General features: G+C 45.0%; 1 protein-coding gene and 1 pseudogene across 1 annotated transcript in view; one reads left to right on the top strand and one right to left on the bottom strand.

The window, feature by feature from the left end:
- Window positions 1-5446: 5446 nt before the first annotated feature.
- The window catches only part of IDUA (alpha-L-iduronidase), a 154785-nt gene continuing 137555 nt past the window's right edge, over window positions 5447-22676 (top strand). Inside the window, exon 1 of the mRNA XM_083177247.1 lies at window positions 5447-5683. Coding sequence (XP_083033373.1) covers window positions 5553-5683 — 131 coding nt within the window. The 5' untranslated portion in view covers window positions 5447-5552. The remainder of the gene's footprint in view (window positions 5684-22676) is intronic.
- On the bottom strand, window positions 16693-16809 carry LOC146038750 (5S ribosomal RNA; annotated as a pseudogene).

The following is a 22676-nucleotide window of genomic DNA, read 5'->3' as shown; positions in this document are numbered from 1 at the left end:
GGCTATCTAGGGCACGGTGTGTTGTGGAAAAGGCTTTTGGAATCCTGGCTAGCCGGTTTCGCATTTTCCACACTGCCATTAACCTGAGGGTGGACAAAATTGACTGGGTTGTGACGGCGTGCTATGTCCTGCACAATTTACTATGCAGAAAAGCCACACAGCAAAGGGCTACAGGCACAGCACTCCAAGAAGACCCAGATCTGCCAGAGGAGGTAGTGCAGATATCCTCCTTGCAAACCCCAACACAACACTTCGCGGGGAGTGCACGAGCCAAACAGGTGAGGGAAGAGTACATGGCCTACTTTAATGGAGAGGGGGCTGTGGATTGGCAGGAGAAATCGGTATAGATAGGGAACAAACTTAACCATTTAGTATGTACTTACCAACACGGTCTGCAAATTCTCATCCTCATGCGCCGTGACTTCTGGGTTCTCATGTTCAACCATCAGGACTACACCTGTCCTCATCGATTTCTGCAGCATCGCCCTTGCTTGCAATTTCCTCCATAGTCTTGCATGTACAGATGACGGAGTATGTCGCTTAAATTAGGAAATTGGCAAAATCTTTAATAATATGGTCTAGATTGTAATCCGCATTAGTTTCAATACTTACATAGTCTGTCTGTCTGTCTGAACACTGTAATCTCGCAAACCACTGGACGAATTGTTCTGCAGTTTCCGTATATGTGCTGCAGTTTCCCCGGAAGGTTTATCTAAATCCACTATTGCCCTAAACCCTATGGGGGCACAATGAGGTTTTTCAAAGCAGGGAACAATGCTGTGCAACACCATGTTGCCGTGCCTCGCACACTGTGTAAGTAAAGGTGCATACACATGGTTCAATTGGATTTCTATTAGATGTGGATTATTTTACCTGCTCTGAAGGTTTTTCTACTTCTTTTCGACTTCCACTATTTTATATTCGATTTTCCATTCGATGTGAATGCGATATAGTGTGGCGAGCGCAGTCCAAAGCGTGGCGAGCGGACGCGGATTGCTTAACATGTAATCTGTGTCTCCTCGCCACGCTTCGGGCTCAGTGGCTCGCTGCGCTCGCCACACTATATTAAATCAACTCCACGCCGCCGTGGATAGTAGGGGTATGAAAAGGTCGGAGGATGCGTTCCGTCGCCGCTCGCTGCGCTCGCCACGCTTCGGGCTAAAGTGGATAATGGGGTTGTGTTATGGACACATTCACACCAGCAATATCATTCATCTGACACAGTAATGACAATGTGTGTTAACGAGTAACTGGTCGAATTTAGTTAATAAATATTAATTCAAGAACATATAACAATTCATAGCAACAGTAATCAAAAATAAAAGTGACAATGATTCAATAACAATTATAGTAACAATACGATTAATTAAAAAGTCAAGCATGCCAGCAATCACTATAAATAGTGGTCCCCGGCTCTATGTGGGTGTTAATAGCGGCCATGAGGGTGCTAGCATCCCGTTGTGGTACTGTGGTTATAAAACACTGTCCCGTTTCGCGGGATATCCCCCCCAAACACCCATTGCTGAGGTAAAACTCTGCCCACATTACTCTTCCTTTTGATAAAGAGGCTTTCATCTACCTCTACGATCTGTCCAGGGCCCCCAATGCAGCCCTGCAGCTGTGCCAGCAAGTCCACTGTGCATGCCTCCCGCATCCAGTTATTGTAGTGGACCACTGTCTTATTAGACAGGTTCAGCTCACGCTGGCAAAAGTCAATAGAGGTCATCTCCTCTGACCATGCATAAATGAATCTCACCAGCTTCACGAAAGGCAAGCGGCACCCCGGGAAGAAATGGGCCGCTCTCAGGCTCACCTTTTGACAGCATGTCTTGATGTTGCACCTCCACATACACTCATTAACAGACATCCTCATCGGGTGCCCATTAGTGCACGTCGCTGTCACTGGCAGCAGGTGACGCTCCTGTAAGAAACGAACTGCGTCCTTCTCATTCTGTGGCAGGGTGAACAGGCTCACAGATGAAGATGCTGCCATTGCACAGGAATCAGTAGAAATGAAGCAAAATTCACTGAAAAATTCACTGAAACTGCTATAAAACTACTATATATAAATCTCTCTAGCTCTGTAACACACGTCTAATCTCACAAAATCACCTCAGAGTGAAATTCTGCCAGATGTGCCAGGGGGCGGGAATATCATGGGGCGGGAAGGGTAAAATCGCATTGCATAGCATGGTAATAGAACGTTATGCGATGTGATTTCACTAAGTTAACGTACGTAGTTAAAGTGGGCGCCGTGATAATACACAAGTACCGATTTCCACTATAAAGTCTTGGTTGCCAAGACTATTTTTCTATTTGCACTACACGGGAGCGCACATTGGTATCAAATCTGCATCAAACCATTCAATTTTCTATTCTAGAATAGAAAAATAGTGCATTTATCACCCTGTGTATGCTCTATTATACCTCACTGCTAGCAATACAAATTACGTTATGTCTGCATTCATGTTCCCCACAGGTAGTAAGCCCTGTAACCTGCCTTGCCATAAGCCATCCCAGCGGTATCGTAATACACTCTGGCATAATGCATATCTCGGCTTATCTCCTCCCACTACAGCCCGTGGGGGACGCCCACCGGGGGCTGTGACCGGAGTGGCAGGGTCACCAACACACACTGACAGTGGGGCAGGAACCCGGAGGAGGCTCAGAGCCTGTACACTGACAGTGGTGCAGGGGACTGGACTGAAAGTACCTTTACACATCACCTCAAAACTCTGCTGTCTCTCACAAATATGCCCTGGGGATGGCCCCAGGTGGATGTCACTGGACACTGCAGGAGACCAGATGAGAACTGAGAGTGGTACAGGGGACCGGACTGCAATTTCTTTTACACATCGCCTCCTTCACATGTACCCTGGTACTATTAGAAAGGTGAGGGACCTGCGTGCTTGGATAAAGTGGATGAAGGGCACTGTGTTTGAGAACACACAGGGCATTGGGCTATGTGCCTGTAGTGGAGGGGAAGGACTGAACTACATTGCATACCTCCTAACTTTTGTTATTGTGAATTCGGTACTTGTCATGCCTAAGGCGCGGCTGGTCCAAAAAGGGGGCTAAGGAGATAAGGGGCGGGTATGGCATTGGGTAAAGGTAGTGTGGCCAAGCAGAACAACTCTTGTTTTAATCATTTTTGAGGGTGTGCCCAGCACCCCCCTAGTGACTGGGCAGCCCCTGGCTCCCGCCCTGCACTAAAGAGATGTCATGGCATCTCTCCAGCGATCACCCCCTCACCAGCAGTGATCTCCGGCTCATTCCAATTGCCCGCGGGACAGCGGGTCAGTCTCCAAATAGCAGGACTGTTCTGCTGTAATTGGGACAGTTGCATACCTCACAAATGTAGCAAATTTTCGCAGGACCATCCCGTTTTTTGGGACCAGTCCTGCATACTGCCTGGGGCTGTCAGTTTCCCGCGGTGGGGTGGAGGGGCAGTTGGGAGTCACCCCTGCTAACCACTGCTTTGCTTAGCCAGAGGCGTAGCTAGGGTGGTGCCGGCGGAGCACCAGCTCCGGGCGCAGACATGTCTCCTGGCGCCGGAGCTCTGCCGCCGGCTCCCCCGCCCTGCTAAAACAGCCAGTGTGCGCGAATGCAAGGGAGACTTCGGGGGACAGAAGGAAGCCCAGGTTCTCCGCAGTTGGGGCACGCCCCCAACAGTGACAGCGGCGGACGGGCCCGGCGCACACTTGATGTACACAAATTGTGCGCGCTGCCCCGGCTCCCCTGGGACATGCGTCGGCCGGGAGTCCACCTCCGGAGCTTTGACTCCCGTGTCCCGCCCTGTGTCCCCCGCTGCTGCCAAAAAGACAGAAGCTGCCTCCCATCCCACCAGGGAGCAGCATCGGCTCCTGCCGTCCTTTCTCCTCCCCAACACCGTCCCTCTGGCGATGGACCCCCCCCCCCTGCTGGCAGCAGCACGCAGCAGGGAAGCTGCCTCTTTTCTCCCCCCCCCCCCCACACCGAGCACAAGAGACAGCTGCAGCACATCTCTACTCTGTGTAGCTGCTACCATCACCACAGCAGCAGTGAAGTCAGCAAATGTTGGGCGGCCTGGCTGGACTGGGAACAAAATGTAAGTGGCACTTTTGAGGGGTCTTGTGAAAGCTTCACTACTGTTGGCATTACATTTATAAGCACTGGGGGCATTACATTCAACAATGTGTGGCATAATGTGTAATGGGCATCACAGTGTGCAGCATATTGTGTAATGGGCAGTACAGTTTGTGGCATAGTGTGTAGTGTGCATTACGGTGTGTGGCTTAATGTGTAGGGGGCATTACGGTGCGTGGTATAATGTTAGTCCTCTCCACCGTGCAAGGGTCCAACCTACTACAAATGGGGGGGGGGTGTTTGGGGGGGGGCGCAAAGCATGCCCTTGCTCCGGGCACCGTGGAACCTAGCTACACCACTGTGCTTAGCAGAACAGCAGGGAATGGACACTGCACATTTATTCACTGAAGAGAGGGACAGGGAGCATGGCCAGCAGGTCTCACAGTGCTGGCCATGCCGCTAGCCGTGGCAAAAACAGAGGGCGTGGCCTTGTGGAAGCATTGGGTACATAGGCCACACCCCTGGGTCAGAGGCCACGTCCTCTATTTTTGGTCACGTGCTCGTGTCCCTCCTCCACTGCCACCAATGTTGGGAGGTATGCATTGGGATGTGTAGCTAGAATAAGGCAGGGTTGCCGACTTTCTTCTTCTCCTCTCCGGGAGAAGCCCGGAGAGGAGAGATTCAGTAGCCGCTCAGGGGGCGGGGCTTAAGCGTGACTTTACTAAGCCCCGCCCCTATGCTGTTAAACCAGCTAATTCAGTGATCTCCGTGGAGGGGGCGGGGCTAAAATGATGCGATTGTGTCATTTTAGCTCCGCCCCCTCCTCTGAGACCCGAGGATTGCGGCAATTTAATGCCGCGATCCGGGGGACAGCGGGGGTCCCCCCTGAATCCGGGAGGGTTGCCCACCCTTCCGGGGGGCCGGGAGGGAGCCCCGATTTTCGGGAGACTCCCGGAAATTCCGGGAGGGTCGGCAACCCTGTAATAAGGTAATGGAGGATGCATGTTGGGCTTTGTAATTGAGAGCAGGGGACATGAACTGTGTTATATACCTCACCCTAGCTACCAAAATTGTAACTGTGGGAAGCATGGGCGGGTTGCTATTATAGATAAATGTAAATCTTAATAATAAACCTAAACACAGCTATAAAGTGTTGTATTACTTTGTTTATTGGTCTGTCTAGACTTTATTTTTTTCAACAGAGGGGCAACTTCAGTAATTGTGCATCAGCATTGCTTCACACTGCAGAAGTGTAGTGAACAGAGTTGGAGAAAACCATTGCTGCAGAAAGGGGGGACTTACTTCCTTTCTGCCATGTGATTGGCTTAATTTGCTAAACTGCACACAACTTCCCCTACTGAATACTATAGGAAGTAGTTTACTTTTAAATCAGTGTACACAGACCTCAGACATGCAGAGGTTTTGTTGTGACAAAATTTGCTCACTTGTTACAGCTTTATGAGTCAGTTTGTAAATGGTCACAGGATATGGGAACACTGAGTCTTATATTAGCTATTGGCTTATTGCCAGGCTTAGCATTTGGAAGTTATGTTATTAACGTAGATCTAACAAAAAATAAAAAGCAGATGAAACATTTCTGGAGAAGCACAGGATTTTGGTAAGTTCTAGATTATTGTGCAGACATACTCCTATACATTTTCTAAGTACGGTATTATACATGATCCACTGAGTAGCTAATACAGATAATTAAATACATGTATATACCTATATTTTATGCATTTAGAAGTGTATTTGTGTGTTTGTGCATGAAAAAATGGTCTGTATGATATGACCTTTACCAAACTGCTAAAATGTCTCATTGTGGAATGTAAAACACACAAATGCTTACTAACAATAAATGCTACATACAGTATATTTTGTTTACAAGATTTAAGCAGGGTGATAATTATTTTACTGTATAAATATCAGTCTGTCATTACGCTCATATTCATATATTATGGTCCTGATTCTGGTTCACTTGCAAGAACAAAGTCTCTCTCTAATGGACAAAACCATGTGCACTACAGGGGGGGGGGGGGGGCAGATGTAACGTGCAGAGAGAGTTAGATTTGGTGGGGTTTGTACTTCAAACTGATATCTATTTTGCAGTGTAAAAATAAAGCAGCCAGTATATATAGATCATGTGGTGTTAATTCCAAGATGTATCACAAGACCTGTGATATTGACCCACAATATCATGTAATATTTTGGAGCTCTATAAATCATGCTAAAATTATTATGTTATACTGCATCGCATACCTCCCAACTTTCATTGCGCACTATCCAGGTTATAGCTGATGCGCGCCGACATTTTCGGGGGGCGTGACCTAATTCCGGGGGTGTGGCCTATACTCAGAGCTCTTCCACGAGGCCATGCCCCCATTTTGACGCTATTGGGGCATGACCCAGAGGCTCTGTGAGCCTCTAGCCATGCCCCCAGCCCCCTGGCTGTGGGAATAGACGCTGTGCGCACCCTGCAAGGCTCCAAATGAATGAGGCTGGGAAGTTGTCAAGGCTTGAGGAAGAGCTTCTATAACTCAAAACGCGTTGGTTGACAGCACTTATCCAGGACCAGGACACCTTCCCAGCCTCATTCATTTAGAGCCTTGCAGGGTGCCCCCGGAGGCACTCTGCACTTTAACACCTGTGGCTCCACCACCAGGCTTGGGTAAGGGTCAATCCCTGGAACCATTTTCACTTGTTGTTATGTCATTTTATCTTTTCTTGTATTGTCATTTTAAAGTTTTTGCTTATCAGTCCACATTGGACCAAGTGTTATTTTCCTAATAAATACTTATTTGTGAACTTATTAAGCGCCTGTGGTCCCTGCAACCTCCTTAATTCTATATAATACATAAGTGCCTCAGAGGGTTATGCGTATGGAACTTAAATATGATAGGCATGCCTGAAGAGATGAGTTTTCAGGGAACGCTTGAAAGTTTGGAGGCTAGTGGAGAGTCTTATTGTGCGTAGAAGGGCATTCCATAGGATGGGAGCAGCCTGGTGTAAGTCCTGTAATAGTGAATGGGAGCTGGTGATCCATGCAATAATAAGCGTGTGTAAAATAATGAATTGGAGACATATTGGTGATGAAAAGGGTCAGGTTTACTAATTAATATCTTCTGTTCAACTGTCTTCAGCTTCATAGGTGCCTAGCTTTTGTTAATTTTTTTGTCTTGGCATGGGTTTTATTTTATGACAGTATTGCTGCTGCTGCTGGTATGGTGTTTTACAGCAGAGAGAGCAGATAGAAAGTTTATATATTGTAGCCTGCCTGCCTGCCTAGGTAAGGTAGGTCACTCAGTCTCTGAGTCTTGTGTATCTGAGTCTTGATTAATTTCTCGATGTCTTCATTAAATGCTGGAGATGGTGGTGCTTAATGTGTGGAAGTCAAGATACAGTTTTGTAATTGCTGGCTGGTAAATAGATTTATTATGATTGATCTGGTGCAGCAGCAGGGACTATAGTTGGCTGATTAGACATTAATGGTGCTTGTAAGGGCTTAGCTAGGTAGCACAGGCTCAGCAGCAGGTATTTAACTGGCACTGTAATGTTGCCCCTCTTTCTTGTTTTAAGGCTTGGTGACTTATGTTTTGACAGTGGCACTGACTAACCCATCAGTGACAGAATCTGTTTCATTTCAGATCCAGAATCTACAATTTGGAGATGCTGGATCTGAAATGAAACAGATTCTGTCACTATGGGCCTTATTCTAGTTCACTCTTTCTGACAAATCCTTCTTAGATGGACAAAACCATGTGCACTGCGGGGCAGATTTAAAATGTGCAGAGAGAATTAGATTTGGGTGAGCCATTTTGTTTCTGTGCAGGATAAATACTGACTGCAATATAGATCTCACTTTGAAGTAGAACCCCACCCTAATCTAAATCCCTCTGCACAATGACATCTGTCCCACCTGCAGTGCACATGGTTTTGTCCATCTAAGAAGGATTTTGTCAGAAAGAGTTACCTAGAATAAGGCCCTATGTGAATTTACCAACTGGAAAGGAGTCCACTCTATGGGGCTTATTTCACAATGAGACCCCATGGTGAGTCCATGTCATGAAGTGTGTGTAAAGTGCTTTCATTGTGTGTGCTGGGCCGTCTTAGTGCTTGGGCATGATGGGCAGTTGCCCAAGGGCCCCATAATAACCCTATGGGCCCAATGCACTGCATACCTAAAATAACAGGCTCCTGCACAGCAGTGTAAACCCTGACCCTCCCACCAGCAGCGTAGACCCATCCCTGACACTCCCACCCTCCCTCAAGCAGCGTAAACCCTGAGCCTCCCACCCTCCCTCCCTCCCTCCAGCAGTGTAAACCGTGACCCTCCCACCCTCCCTCCAGCAGTGTAAACCCTGACCCTCCCTCCTGCAGTGTAAACCCTGACCCTCCCTCCCGCAGCGATATTTGGTATTCTTGTGTAGAGAACAGTACAGTATTAGATGAAATAACAGCTCTCAGCACCCATCATTTGAAACCAATGTTTGGGGGTCGACGACACTATAGAACCAATGTTTATAAGTGATTTTGAATACTTTTTTTATTCCCCTAAAGTTGTCTAAACTTTCTGTGTCATAGATATGAAATTTCTCATGCTGAATCCCCATTATGAATATCTGGCACAAATATCTGTGTGTGGGCTCATAATCTGAGGGATTCAGTTTAAGGGAAATCTCTCATGCTGAATCTCCCGTTATGAATCACTGGCACAAATCTCTCTGTGTGTAGGGCCCTAAGATTGTTTTATCTTTATGTTTATTGTTTTATCTACGTGCCCATACACAGTAGATTTATATTTCTGTGTATCAGCCATTCTGTTTTGAAATATGTCCATAACCGTGAGATAAAATAGCAATGATGGTTAATGTGTGCTTAAATTCAAATGCTGCTGAATAATTTTCTGTTATTTATAATATGTTTGTAGCTATGCATATATATATATATATATATATATATATATATATATATGCATATGGTTACCGGGATAAATAAAATTTTATTTTATTGGGGCGTGGCCTGACTGCCGAACGGAGAGGACGCAGTTCTTTGGAGCTCCCGGCACACAGAGCTTTCATCAGCCTTTGGAGCCTCTCTGCCCGCCGGAGCGCCACCGGAATACCTTCCTCACCTCCCCGCCACCCCGTGTAGCGTTGCCGCGGAGCCGGGGGACGATCCGGAGGTCCCTTCAGGTTGCGGCCTACAAAGGAGGGTGCGGCTCTGGTGCCGCGATTGGTGGGCGGAGGGCGCCGGGCGGTACTGGAGGCTCCCCACTATGGTGGCAGATGCCCGGAGGGTGGGAGCTGACTGGAGGTGACAGCTGAACCCCCAGGGGACCGCAAGAGACCCCTGCACACTGGGACCCTCGGCGTAAGAGAAGCAGCGGCCATCTTGGTGAGGAGACCAGCGGCTACCCTCATTCTGGCTCCATGCTTTTGGCCCTTACCTGAATAATAGGTTCAGTCACTTGCATATGATCACAGTAAGTGGACTTGGGCACTTTTCTACAATGTACTTGCTACCTGGGTCTCCTACATTGGCCAAAATTGCAGTTTATAAACTTCTAATTGGGACACTAATAGAATACAGCTTGGTGGGGGAACTTACCCCCAAACTCTCCTACTTCCCCAGGGATATATGTTCTTTAGGCTTCTCCCTTTCCTGATGGGATAAGCTAGGGGTGTACAGAATATTGCAAGCTACTTCTGGTACCAACATTGATGGGTGCTTCCCTGCAGGATTCCTACAAAGGGGAGACATTTCTTTCCCTATCGCCTTAATCTTGATACTAAAGCGCCATCTGGTGGAGATCGTTGGCATAGCACCCAACAATTTTATTTAAACACCATATTGCCTAACTCCATATTCCATTTAAAAAGCCTTACAAGTGCATTGCATACTATTCCACCCTGCCGCGGCCGCGCAGCCTGCACTGGTTGGCTATACCTTCCCTAACTTGGTCGACATTGTTCTGGAATATAACAGGAGAAGCTGACCTCTGGAGTATACATGAGATAGCAGTCCCACTCGGCCTGAGGGCCATGACCCCCTAACCACCCACACAGAATGTGGAGGCATGGACATCAACCCTCCCCCGGGCTTACACCATCCTAAAGTACCTGAAATGCGCAGCTAATCGTGTTATGACTATTCATTTACAGTTCTCCCATATCTCACTTGCCAATGGGGAGGACTAAGAGGGGCATACAGACGCTGGGGCCCAGACATTTGAGCGAAAGTCAACCACAGTCTAACATATTTCGCTTTCTCACTCAAACCATCGAAACTAACGCCGAGGATAGTCAAACTTCCTCAGATTCTTTACAGTCTCCACAAAACCCCCATCGAATGGAGTCCACTCCAAACTCGTCCGCTCCTCCGAGTTCGGAAGTCACGCTGACTGAAGTTCTATCATATCTCCGTACCCTGCCTACCAAAGCGGATCTCCCATTTAAAAAAGACTTCCTTGACCTGGAACAATCACTGTGAGAAACTATTAAGATGGAGGTTTCCACAATTCAATCGGAACTGAGTCAAACAGCCCAGCGTGTCTCTGAATTGGAGGAACACGTTGGAGAGGCGGCGAAATACCAGGACAAGCTGTATGAAATTACCTCCATACATGCTCAGGAATTAAAACTCCTTAAACGTTGAATTGAAGATCTCGACAACAGGGGAAGGAGAAATAATTTGAGGATATGTGGCCTCGCTGAGAACATTCAAGGACCTGGCCTAATCGATGCCCTCACTAAAATCTTTAATGAGATAACTGATGCGGCACCTGACAACACTATCCTGTTCGATAGGGCTCATCGCGCCCTACGTCCCATAGGTATGCAAACAGAAAGGCCGAGGGACGTTATCTGCCATTTACACTATCATAAAGAATCTTGAATACGGCCCGAAAACTGGAAGCTATTGAATTTAATGGAGAGAGGATCCAAATATTCCCAGATCTCTCCTGGAGTACTCTCCACCAAAGGCGTCTGTTAAAACCCCTCACTGACCTTCTAAAACAAAAGAATATAAGATTCCGATGGGGCTTCCCGTTAAGCATCCAAGCATCCTATGAGGGCAAAATTGTCATGCTTCAAGATCCAGATGACCTGGACTCATTCTGTTCGACCCTTGCAATAAATAAACCGCACCTTGCAGATTGGATCCACCTTACAGCACACATTGATCCCCCTCACCCTTTGTCAGGCCCCATGCAATGGTTTGTCAGGACTGTTGAAATATTTCCCTGTTTGCTTAGTTTAAATTGTTTAGACAAGTCGGTACTTGTGGATTATCATGGCTCCCATCACATGCCATCGCATGCCAAATGTAGTGGCATGCGATGGCATGCGATTTGATACGATTTTTGCCGTGTTTAGGCATTTTTCAAAAATCGCATGCAATCACATCGCATGCGATCTGATCGCATGTGATCGCATGCGATTTTTAACAGAAAAGCATCCAAAAGTATTGAAATTAGTATGAAACATGTTCAATGGCCCCCAAATGGCATTTTTGAGGCTGTACCACCCCCACTATCAACACAAACCCGAAGCGTGGCGAGCGCAGCGAGCCCGCGAGGGGCGGCGGTACGCGTCCTAAGACCTTTTCATACCCCCACTATCCATGTCGGCGTGGAGTTGAGAATAGAAAGCGTGGCGAGCGCAGCGAGCCCCGCGAGGGAACGCAGACACCTGTGAAGCCCGCGAGGGGACGCGGATACCTGTGAAGGTATCCGCGTCCCCTCGCGGGGCTCGCTACGCTCGCCACGCTTCGGGCTCTGTGGCGCGCTGCGCACGCCACACTTTCTATTCTCAACTCCACGCCGACGTGGATAGTGGGGGTATGAAAAGGTCGTAGGACGCGTACCGCCGCCCCTCGCGGGCTCGCTGCGCTCGCCACGCTTCGGGTTCCCGTTGATAGTGGGGGTGGTACAGCCTAAAAAATGCCATTTGGGGGCCATTGAACATGTTTCATACTAATTTCAATACCTTTGAATGCTTTTCTGTTAAAAATCGCATGCGATCGCATGCGATCGCATGCGATCGCATGCGATGTGATCGCATGCGATTTTTTCATGTACGATGGCCATAGTGGGAGCCGTGATACTCCACAAGTACCGACAGGTCCTCTACCCTCACTCAACAACCCCGACTCCTTGAGGAGTTATACTTTTCAGTTCCCAATGTTGCATAACTATTAGTTAGTTGTTCTGAAAGTTGGGACCAATGGGTACTGGGTTATATCCTGACGTTGTCCAAAACCAACAGGACATGGTAGGCATAAGTTTCAGTTCTGTCACAGGTTCTTACCATCGTTGACCATGATATTTAATCACTATACTTGGTCCTGCTGTTCATTCATAGTACATTCTTAATTTACTATTGTAAGTCAGTTCTATTACGGCTAACTGAGTTCGGCAATTGTTATTACCCTCCTGTTTAAATAACTACTACGCACTGGTTCAATCAACAACAACCACTTTCCCACAAGTGAATTAACTTCACCACATCCGTAGTAGTTATAGTTTAGATTATAAAGTAGATAGCCTAGAGTATTTTTACATGGGAGATTTCTCCCCATTATGTTAAAAGTAACTATTACTTGATGAATAGTCCCAGATACACAATGCACCTTTCATTTGGCGCTTATGTTTTACTATTATATGTATAGGAAATGCATTAGATCTTACTCTTAGCACTGATTTCTTAGCCCGGTGGCTGGTGGCACACGCCAACCCCAGTTAGGGGGTCCACATACTTTGGACTGTAAAGCATAGTAAAGGCATCGCTGGTTCCAAAGGTGGTTTGGAATTTTTCTTGTTATATGTTCATATCTTACTATTTTCTTATGATATTCTTTTCTTTATACCCCCCCCCCCCCCCCCCTGCTCTTTTCCTTTCCCATCTCTCCTCTCTCCCCACAGGAGATCACACTCCCTATTTTGGCCCAGACGAGACTCGATTGTGGTTATGTCGTAGGATAGACAACCGCCTGACACCTTAGATATGACTTCAGCCAACATTACAACTCTTAAATTCTGCTCTCTGAATGTAAAAGGTCTCAACATACCCGAGAAAAGATCAACGCTATCAAGAGATCTCAGGTCCAAAAGGATAGACGTGGCCTTCCTACAAGAGACGCACTTTAAACTGGGTGCCTCACCTAGACTGAATAGCCACTACCCCCTAGTTTACTCTAGTGATAATTCTGTAGGCAAAACCTTAGCAGATTGCAACCATTAGCTATTTCAAATCACATCCTGATAGAGGGACGCTGCCATGTATTTAAATGTACGATCTTTTCACAAAAATATACATTTGTTAATGTATATTTCCCCAATACTAAACAACGCCAGTTTCTTGGAAAAGTCTTGCGCCTCATTGAACCACTTAGAGAGGGTTGTATGGTACTGGGAGGGGATCTAAATTGGTCCCTGGACCCTCTTCTTGACTGTAACCCTGTCCCAAACTCCCCGCGTATACGAGACCACCGTAAAATTAGGCAACTACTTCACAAACACCAGTTAATAGAGAATGCAACACCCCTCGGTAAAGGATTATACCTTTTATTCAACACCACACTCCACTTACTCACGCCTGGACTATTTTTTAGTAGACCATAGATTCTTACAACAATTCACATATAGTGAAATCAGACAGGTCACTTGGTCAGATCATGCTCCTGTTTATGCCACAGTGACTGTACCCTCCCTACAGCCACGTCCGTGGTCCTGGCGTTTCAATGAACTCCTCCTCTCCGACACCAGATTTAAAAAAGATCTATCATTAACAATACAAGATTACATTTCCAATAACGACAATGAGCAATCATCTCCGATAATAATCTGGGAAGCACACAAATGCGTAATTAGGGGGAAATGTATACAGCTGGGTTCGATAATGAAAAAAGAAAAAGAGACTAGGAGGACAAAACTACTAGAACAGATAGCATCCCTAGAATCATCCCATAAATCCACCCTTTCACCAGGTGTTTTAAAGGAATTAACTGAGACCAGAGCGTCACTCAAACTGCTTCTACAGGATAGAACTAAGCTTGAATTACGTAAATGCAGACACAAATATTACCTTTGGGGTAACAAGCCTGGTTCAATGTTAGCAAGAGCCCTGAGAGCACAGAGATCACAGACCTATGTCCAAAACGTGATGGATGCAGCGGGAAGACGGGTGCATACCTTTTCCCAGATAGCAAAAACCTTTGAAGAATATTACACCCAACTCTTTAACCTAAAGGGGGACATGTCCACTCCAGATAGACTTTCATTCAAGCAGGAGATTAACAATTACCTGGCCTCGGTAAATTTTCCTCGTCTGTCAGAAACAGACCTATTTTTACTTGAACGACCCTTTACCATAGAGGAAATTGAACAGGCCCTTTCGTGTACCTCCCCCGGGAAGAGTCCTGGCCCGGATGGGTTTCCAACGAGATATTACAAATCTTTTCACTCAATGCTAATGCCCCTCTTCCTAAAAGCATGCAATGCGGTTTCTAAGGAGACGCTATTGTCGTCCCAAACTCTGGAGGCCCATATCTCTATAATTCCCAAAGAGGGTAAGGACCCAGCCCAGTGTTCTAGCTACAGACCTATATCACTCCTAAACGTAGACCTGAAGCTCTTTGCTAAGCTGCTTGCTATGAGGATGGGACCACTTCTCCCTGAGCTGGTTCACGGGGACCAGGTGGGCTTTATAACCGGTAGAGAAGCCAAAGACAATACCACTACAACAATCGACCTGATCCACTTTACTAAACTTGGGGAAGCCCACATCGTCCTCCTGTCCACCGACGCGGAGAAGGCCTTCGATAGGATAAATTGGATCTTTATGGAGGCCCTTCTTGAACACATTGGACTGGGTTCAAATTGCCTTCACCGTATTCTGGCTCTATACAGTACCCCATCGGCCCGAATCTGTGTTAATGGCGCTCTTTCGGATCCCTTCCACATTCGGAACGGCACGAGACAAGGCTGTCCCTTGTCACCCTTAATATTTGTGCTGTGCATGGAGGCCCTGGCTCGTGCGATTCGTATGAATGAGAACATCAAGGGAATTAAAGTAGGCAGATCCGAACATAAATTGGCCCTATATGCAGATGATCTTCTCGCATCTATATCTAGTCCAGCCACGTCCCTGCCGTCTTTGATGTTGGAGGTTTGCAAATTTATTCAATTTTAAGATTAATTTCACAAAATCTGTTGCCTTAAATGTTTCTGCCCCGGATAGCTTAGTGGAGGGACTTAAAGGGAATTTCCTTTTCGCTGGCACCCATCACATATTAGATACTTAGGGGTTCTACTACCGAGAGACAACTCAAACCTTTTCCAACTTAATTTTGTACCCTTGTTGGCTAACTTTAAAGCGCTTTTCACGAAATGGTCTTCACTTAGACTTTCATGGCTGGGTAGAATCAATACGGTCAAGATGAATATCCTTCCTAAGGTGCTCTACATGCTCCAAACTCTTCCTATCGCAATTCCCCCATCGTTGTTTAAAGAACTGCAAAGCTTTCTAGTCAATATCATCTGGGGGAACCGTAGACCGAGAATATCCCAATAAATTCTGGTCCAGAACCGCGGGAGGGGCGGCCTGCAACTCCCCCATTTTCTTAGCTACTATCACTCTGTCCTAATTACTAGAATTATAGAGATGTCCAGACCTGTCCAACACAAGCTATGGCCTTCTGTGTAAGGCCATTCAGTAGGAATATCTCCCCGGGTCATACCATGGCTCCGGAAGATCCCCTTGGTACGACATCCCACCTTGTCCCCAACACTGAAATGCTGGGCTAAATACAGGCATCTCCCCTATTTCGATCCAGGTACCACACTCCTCACACCTTTAATCAACAACCCTGAATTCGTTCCGGGATTTAACTTAAGGAACCTTTCTGGTCTCCTCTCAGTGGACGTGTCCTACCTGGGTCAATGGGTGGACGGGTCTGGCTTACGTCCCTTTGCAGCTTTACGAGATGACATTGGTCTCCCGCCAAATTTCTTTTGGTTCTATCTCCAGGTCAGACACTATTTTCGGGATGGAATTAAATTAGGTGTCATAGGAGAGACGTAGGGAGAACAAAAGGGTTTTTGGGGCACACTTGAAATTTTAAGATAGTGAAAAGATAGTGTACAAATGTGTGATATAAAATCTAACCTTTATTTATTACACTTAAAAAAGCATAGAAGCACACGTCAATTGAATACAAAAAACAATTTCAATATATCAATATATATATCAATCAGCAAGTGAGTATATCTACGGAGTTTATTTTATAATCGTAATACACAATGCAGACAAAAACGAAATTGTAATACAATAACCGTCAAGTGGGCGAAAATGATTTGGCAGGGAATTTACCAGACCGTAAATATTTGAGCAAGGCAAATCAACACAAGATAGTGATATCACGCACATAAATGTTGCAGAGATTCGTAATATTTTAATATTTTGGAGTCTTGCTTCAGACCCTCCTTTGACAATACATAATAATGGACCCAAATACAGTGATACGGGTAACAGGTTTACATTACTAATGTTAGAGCAGGTTTTAATGGGTAAAGGGAGAGATAAGAATGCTCTTCGTATGCATTCGTTACTTCTGCTGTCTGAATGTGTGATACAGCACTGGATATTCCCTGATGGTCCCCCAAGAGGTACTGATCCAGCCAATCGCTGCTTAGCTGCTGAGTTCAGATGGGATCAGGCGGCCCAGCGATGTATGGCTGTATATGGCATCAGATGAGAGAGTGTCAAAAGGAACTAGGAGCCAGTTGTCACTTCTGCTTTTCCCCGATGTGGCTCAGGAGAATGAGAGAGTGAGCGAGTCCAGATGAGAGATGATAGTAGATTAGAATGAAAGAGGAAGGATGAGAAGGGTAAGGAGAGGTATGCTCACAGAGTAATGGTATATGTGCCCACTGCTGGATTCAATGAATTCGTGGTCACTGAGCCAGTAATGGGAAATACTGCGCACAATGCCACATGCAGGGGTGAGTAAGATCTTTATAAATCTTAAATTATTGTATGTGCAAGATATATAAATTTATCAGCAGCATACATCACAGCATGTGGTTCAAGCATGTATCAAAACAATATAACAGAACGTATTGGTTGAGGACACCAAATATTGATATCAATTCTCAAGAAAGAAAGGCGGTAATTGTCAATTTAGCTGACTATTGCTAAATACCAATGGTTAAAGGTTTTTAATTAAGGCTGTTAGTAGTGGTTTAATGGTAACACCAGTGAAGCAGGTAGGTAGATTGAAAAGCTAATAAGGTATAGTCAATGAAACAAAACAACACTAGTATGCAAAGAAAATTATCCTGAGGGTCACATTAATAACAAGCGCTCGATTTCTCATACAGTGGACACCTATTTATAGCGTGCCCCATATGATAAAGCACAAAAGTCCCGCTCAGTAGCGGTATCGGAATGCGTACGCATCAGACACAAAGTCTGTGCGCAAGCGGCAATCTGTGAACTGAGAAGCAGAGAAACAGATTACCTTGTATAAGTGACAGCGGGATCCAAGCGTGGTAAGGTAAACCGTGCGGTGAGAACTCCCACCGTCTAAATCATAACGGCCGCGCTGCTCTGAGAAGGACTGTGGGAGGGCTCTGAGTGGCTGGAAATGCCCTGACGTCAGACGGACACGTGTTTCGCCCCGATTGGGCTTGATCACAGTGACGTGCTGGACTGGGGACTCCCAGTCTGTATAAGAGAGGTGGGCAGACCAATCCTGCGTTCGGAAAATTGATGGACATAAGGATGTCCCAATAAGGAAGGGGGGTGTGTAAAGCCGCTAGTGTTTGTAATAATGGCATTAACCTGAGCTTTAGTGGCTAAGGAATTGTATTACGTTCGACTATAGGCACCCTAAATACTACGCTGAGATTATGAATATAGGACTCTGATGGTGTCTGTTAACATTAGTTAAGGTATTAGTTGTGAGACATCGATGGTGTCTGATAACATTGGAGGCTATGATACAGGTATTGATTCCTAGTAATTTGTGGTTGACATTCTTTATGTCGACTCTTAGCACCACGATATGGTGTTTAAAAATAAAATAAAATGAAATAAAATGAAAATAAGAGGAGTGTGGTGAATATCACTGCGTGGTATGGTTAATGTTGTCAACTGAAGGCACCTAAAAATGCATCTAGAAAGGCACCTTAAAACAGTGCTGAGAAAAAATATATAAATAAATATATGACACTAATGGTGTCTGATGAAGTTGACTTGAAATTAAATTTAGGCTAAGTTAGATTATTTTAATAGTGAGATCCCACTATATAGTCGACATAGTTTGTGTCGACCATTTGATACCAAAATTCGGTATTTTACAAAAGTATGTGGGGTGTGAAGATTTTCACTGGTTGGTGAAGTAATGTGGGGAAAGGAATGGGAAGAAAGAAATGGTTAGTCAAAGGGAATAATGATAATGGACTTCAAATGGCCTGGGTGGAGACCAGTATAGTGGCCATGCTGCAGACATGGGTATAATAGGTTATTATAAGGACAGCTTTGGTAGGTCTAAAGTATAGTAAGATTGGAATAATATTATTAGAATAATATTATCATCAGATAGTTTATCCGTTCTGAAAGAAATAATTATAGCATATGAGTATACATTATTAATAGCATATTTAGCATATTTTAGCAATTAGCCATCCCTTATTCTTGTATATCAAAATGTATGATGTTATGATAGTAGTTAAATTAATCTTAACTTGATTATTATGTTGATACACGGTAGGGATAAGAAATTGTAATGTATTAAAGGTGGATAAAAATATATATGAATAAAAAATTAAAAAAATTTTTTGGATACACAATAATGAAAATTAATAATATGCTCATTACAATGAATATAATTAGTGGCATAATGACTAGATTAAACTAATTGAATCCTTAGGTGGCAAGCTGTCCCGATGGCCCGTATGTCCTAGAAGAGAAAAATGTAGAAATGTAGTGTTAAACAAGATTCTTAAATGCTGTAAAACCAGAACAGCACAGGATGGTTCAAAAAACAGTTTCCCTACTTGTCGGACCAAGGATTTTGCGAGAATATATCGAACTGAAAGCCGTTTTGGTGATTGGTTAAATAAATGAAAATTTGGATAAGGTCTAATTAGTGAGAATGGATGAGGTATATCAAAGGAAAGAGCTGAAATTAATGTCTTCGTTAAGACCTTTGGGAGAAAGAGTATCAAGCTGAAAAATCCACCAGCTTTCTTTTTGCAGCAAAGTTTGATTTATGTCACCCCCTCTACGTCCGAGATGGATTTGCTCCAGTCCTGAGAATGTCAGTAGGGAGGTATCCGAGTTGTGGTATTTGAGGAAATGCCTGGCTACTGAAGTTAGTTGTTTCATCTTAAGTTTATCAGTAGCCGCATTCCTAATATTCCCAATGTGTTCAAGCAATCGTTGTTTGAGTGGGCGAGAGGTGAGGCCAACATACTTCTTGTCACAGGGGCAGGTAATGCAGTAAATTACATTTGGACTTTTGCAGTTGAAGTAGCCATAGATAGTTATTGGATCTCCATAACGGTTATGTATAGTCAGAGTGTTCCTGATGTGACTGCAGGCTTTGCAGTTTCCACAGGGGTGGCTGCCCTTGATTCTGGGTTCCTTGCGTTGGTTTTTCACAAAGTGACTGTGGACAAGGTTGTCCTTAAGGTTTTTATATCACACATTTGTACACCATCTTTTCACTATCTTAAAATTTCAAGTGTGCCCCAAAAACCCTTTTGTTCTCCCTACGTCTCTCCTATGACACCTAATTTAATTCAGTCATCCTGCTGAATCTTTTGGGAGCACCACCAACCCAGTACCCTACAATATTTTTCTTGTTAAAAGGTTGCATGTTGGTTCAATACTTAATTCTTACTTTTCCAATTTTCTCTTTCACAAACTGCCTGTGACACCTCACCAAGTTATTTCTAATAACTATTTTCGGGATAGTAAGGGGGAAATTTACTAAAGGAAATTTGTAAAAAATAGGTGTATTTGTATCCAGAAATACACTTATTTTTGACATTTACTATCCCGAAAATACGGCAATTTGTATTCGTATTGATAGCACATCAATACGAATACGAATTGCCGTATTTTCGGGATAGTAAGGGGGAAATTTACTAAAGGAAATGTGTAAAAAATAGGTGTAAAAATAGGTGTATTTGTATCCAGAAATACACTTATTTTTGACATTGACTATCCCGAAAATACGGCAATTCGTATTGATAGCACATCAATACGAATTGCCGTATTTTCGGGATAGTAAATGTAAAAAATAATTGTATTTCTGGATACAAATACACCTATTTGTACACTTTTTTTTTTTACAAATTTCCTTTAGTAAATTTACCCCTATATTTCTTCTCTCCCCCTACGAAACCAAAGTTGGGATCCGACCCCTTTTGAATCTCTACTCCTCTCTCAAGACTGTCCAAAACACTTGATCTCTAAACTTTACAAAACCTGCCTGAGTAACTTCTCAAGCTCCAGGCCTGCCTATACACTGTTTCAACATGGGGAAGGGGGTATTGGGACTGATAACCTGTGCACTAGTACCACATATAGTTTAAAGTACAATATACATGTGATATATGTGATGATCCACTATTTTGATATATCAGGTGCCTCTGCACTAATAAATGTTGTGGAGGTGCTCCCCTGAGAGTAATATATGATGCAACAAGAGAAAAAGTATTCTCTTTTTTGGGGGGCACGCTTTGAATTTAAAACTTAACGTTTAATCATGAATTCATTAAAAAAGTTTTTTTCTTAATGACATAACAGGACAAACACACATTAAACATACAAAATGCTGAAAACTCTATTTTATGAGAGTTCTGAAATTATTGTGAATTGGTCTTTGTCAAAAAGGGGCTTACCAATCTAGAAAAAATACTGATTGGGAGCTGCCAATCACGCAAAAGAGAGGTACCACAGTATATGGAGTGGACCGCGAATATTTATTATTACTTATATTACACCAATAATAGTTAATTATAAATGCTTATCAGGCCTTTTCTCTTACTATTATTTTTGAAAAGATAAGAGCAGGAATCCCTTCGACTAGAGTAGGATTCAACAGTAAAAAAGTTTTTCTTGAGAGAGTGCTTTCTGTGCAGCCAATAGTTGGTATATATAACAAAAGAGAGAGGTAGAACAAACTAGTGTCAGTACACCCCTGCAGTTTGTTTGGGTACTCTTTACCTAGAAGGGCGCCCATCGCGGGCATTGCATGCACTAAAAAATCGGGTGCGATGCGACCGACGCGATGTCCGCGATTTCCCATAGGGAACAATGTTAAATGTCTCAATTGACCCGATTTTCCTGTTCAATGCCTCAATTGACCCGATTTTTCCATAGGAAACAATGTTAAATGGGCCACAGAGGCCAAATAGGCACCCTAAAGTGTGAAATGGCCACCCCAATTGTTAACGCCACCCCACAATCAACGTGAACCTGAAGCGTGGCGAGCGCAGCGAGCCCGCGAGGGGCGGCGGTACGCGTCCTACGACCTTTTCATACCCCCACTATCCACGTCGGCGTGGAGCTGAGAATAGAAAGTGTGGCGAGCGCAGCGAGCCACCGAGCCCGAAGCAGGTATCCGCGTCCCCTCGCGGGCTTCACAGCTGTCCGCGTCCCCTCGCGGGGCTCGCTGCGCTCGCCACGCTTCGGGCTCGGTGGCTCGCTGCGCTCGCCACACTTTCTATTCTCAACTCCACGCCGACGTGGATAGTGGGGGTATGAAAAGGTCGTAGGATGCGTACCGCCGCCCCTCGCGGGCTCGCTGCGCTCGCCACGCTTCGGGTTCACTTTGATCGTGGGGTGGCGTTAACAATTGTGGGGGCCATTTCACACTTCAGGGTGCCTATTTGGCCTCTGTGGGCCATTTAACATTGTTTCCTATGGAAAAATTGGGTCAATTGAGGCATTGAACAGGAAAATCGGGTCAATTGAGACATTTAACATTGTTCCCTATGGGAAATCGCGGGCATCGCGTCGGTCGCATCGCACCCGATTTTTTAGTGCATGCGATGCCCGCGATTTTTTACTAACGATGCCCACGATCAAAATCGTGGGCGCCGTTCTAAGTAAAGAGTACCTTTGTTTGTTACCACGGTGACTGCTGCTGATTGCTCTCACCGGACTGGCTCTACCAGTCCTTACAATTGAGCGGGTCTGTCCGTGTGACAGTTGCAGATTTGGGTGTGAAAAAGTTAGGGTATTCAATCTCTTAATGTTAGAGTGGGTGACTCCCTGGTTGGCAATGCCCTTGCAGGGAAGTTTACCCTCAATCAATGAGGTTTTAGCCCTGAAAGTGTGCAGATTTAAGAGCAGATATGTTGCACTCTTGGGTGTCTGTGCACGCTGCTTTCTCCCACTTGCTTTTCAGTATTGGTGGGTGATGAGCGGTGCACTCTACTGTAGGATACTGAGGAAGCGGGACCTCCGCGAAACAGCTGTCTATCCCACATCTAGCTTACACCTTTAGTCATTGGGGAGGCACCAGACTCCTCAACCCCGCTTCCAGGCCTTGAGAAAGGAGATCCTGAGATTCTTTTTCGGCAGACTGACATT

This window comes from Crinia signifera, chromosome 1, assembly GCF_055691185.1.
Source record: "Crinia signifera chromosome 1, ASM5569118v1, whole genome shotgun sequence".
NCBI lineage: Eukaryota > Metazoa > Chordata > Amphibia > Anura > Myobatrachidae > Crinia > Crinia signifera.
Note: the sequence above shows the minus strand (reverse complement) of the source record. Positions and strands in the feature narration are given on the sequence as shown.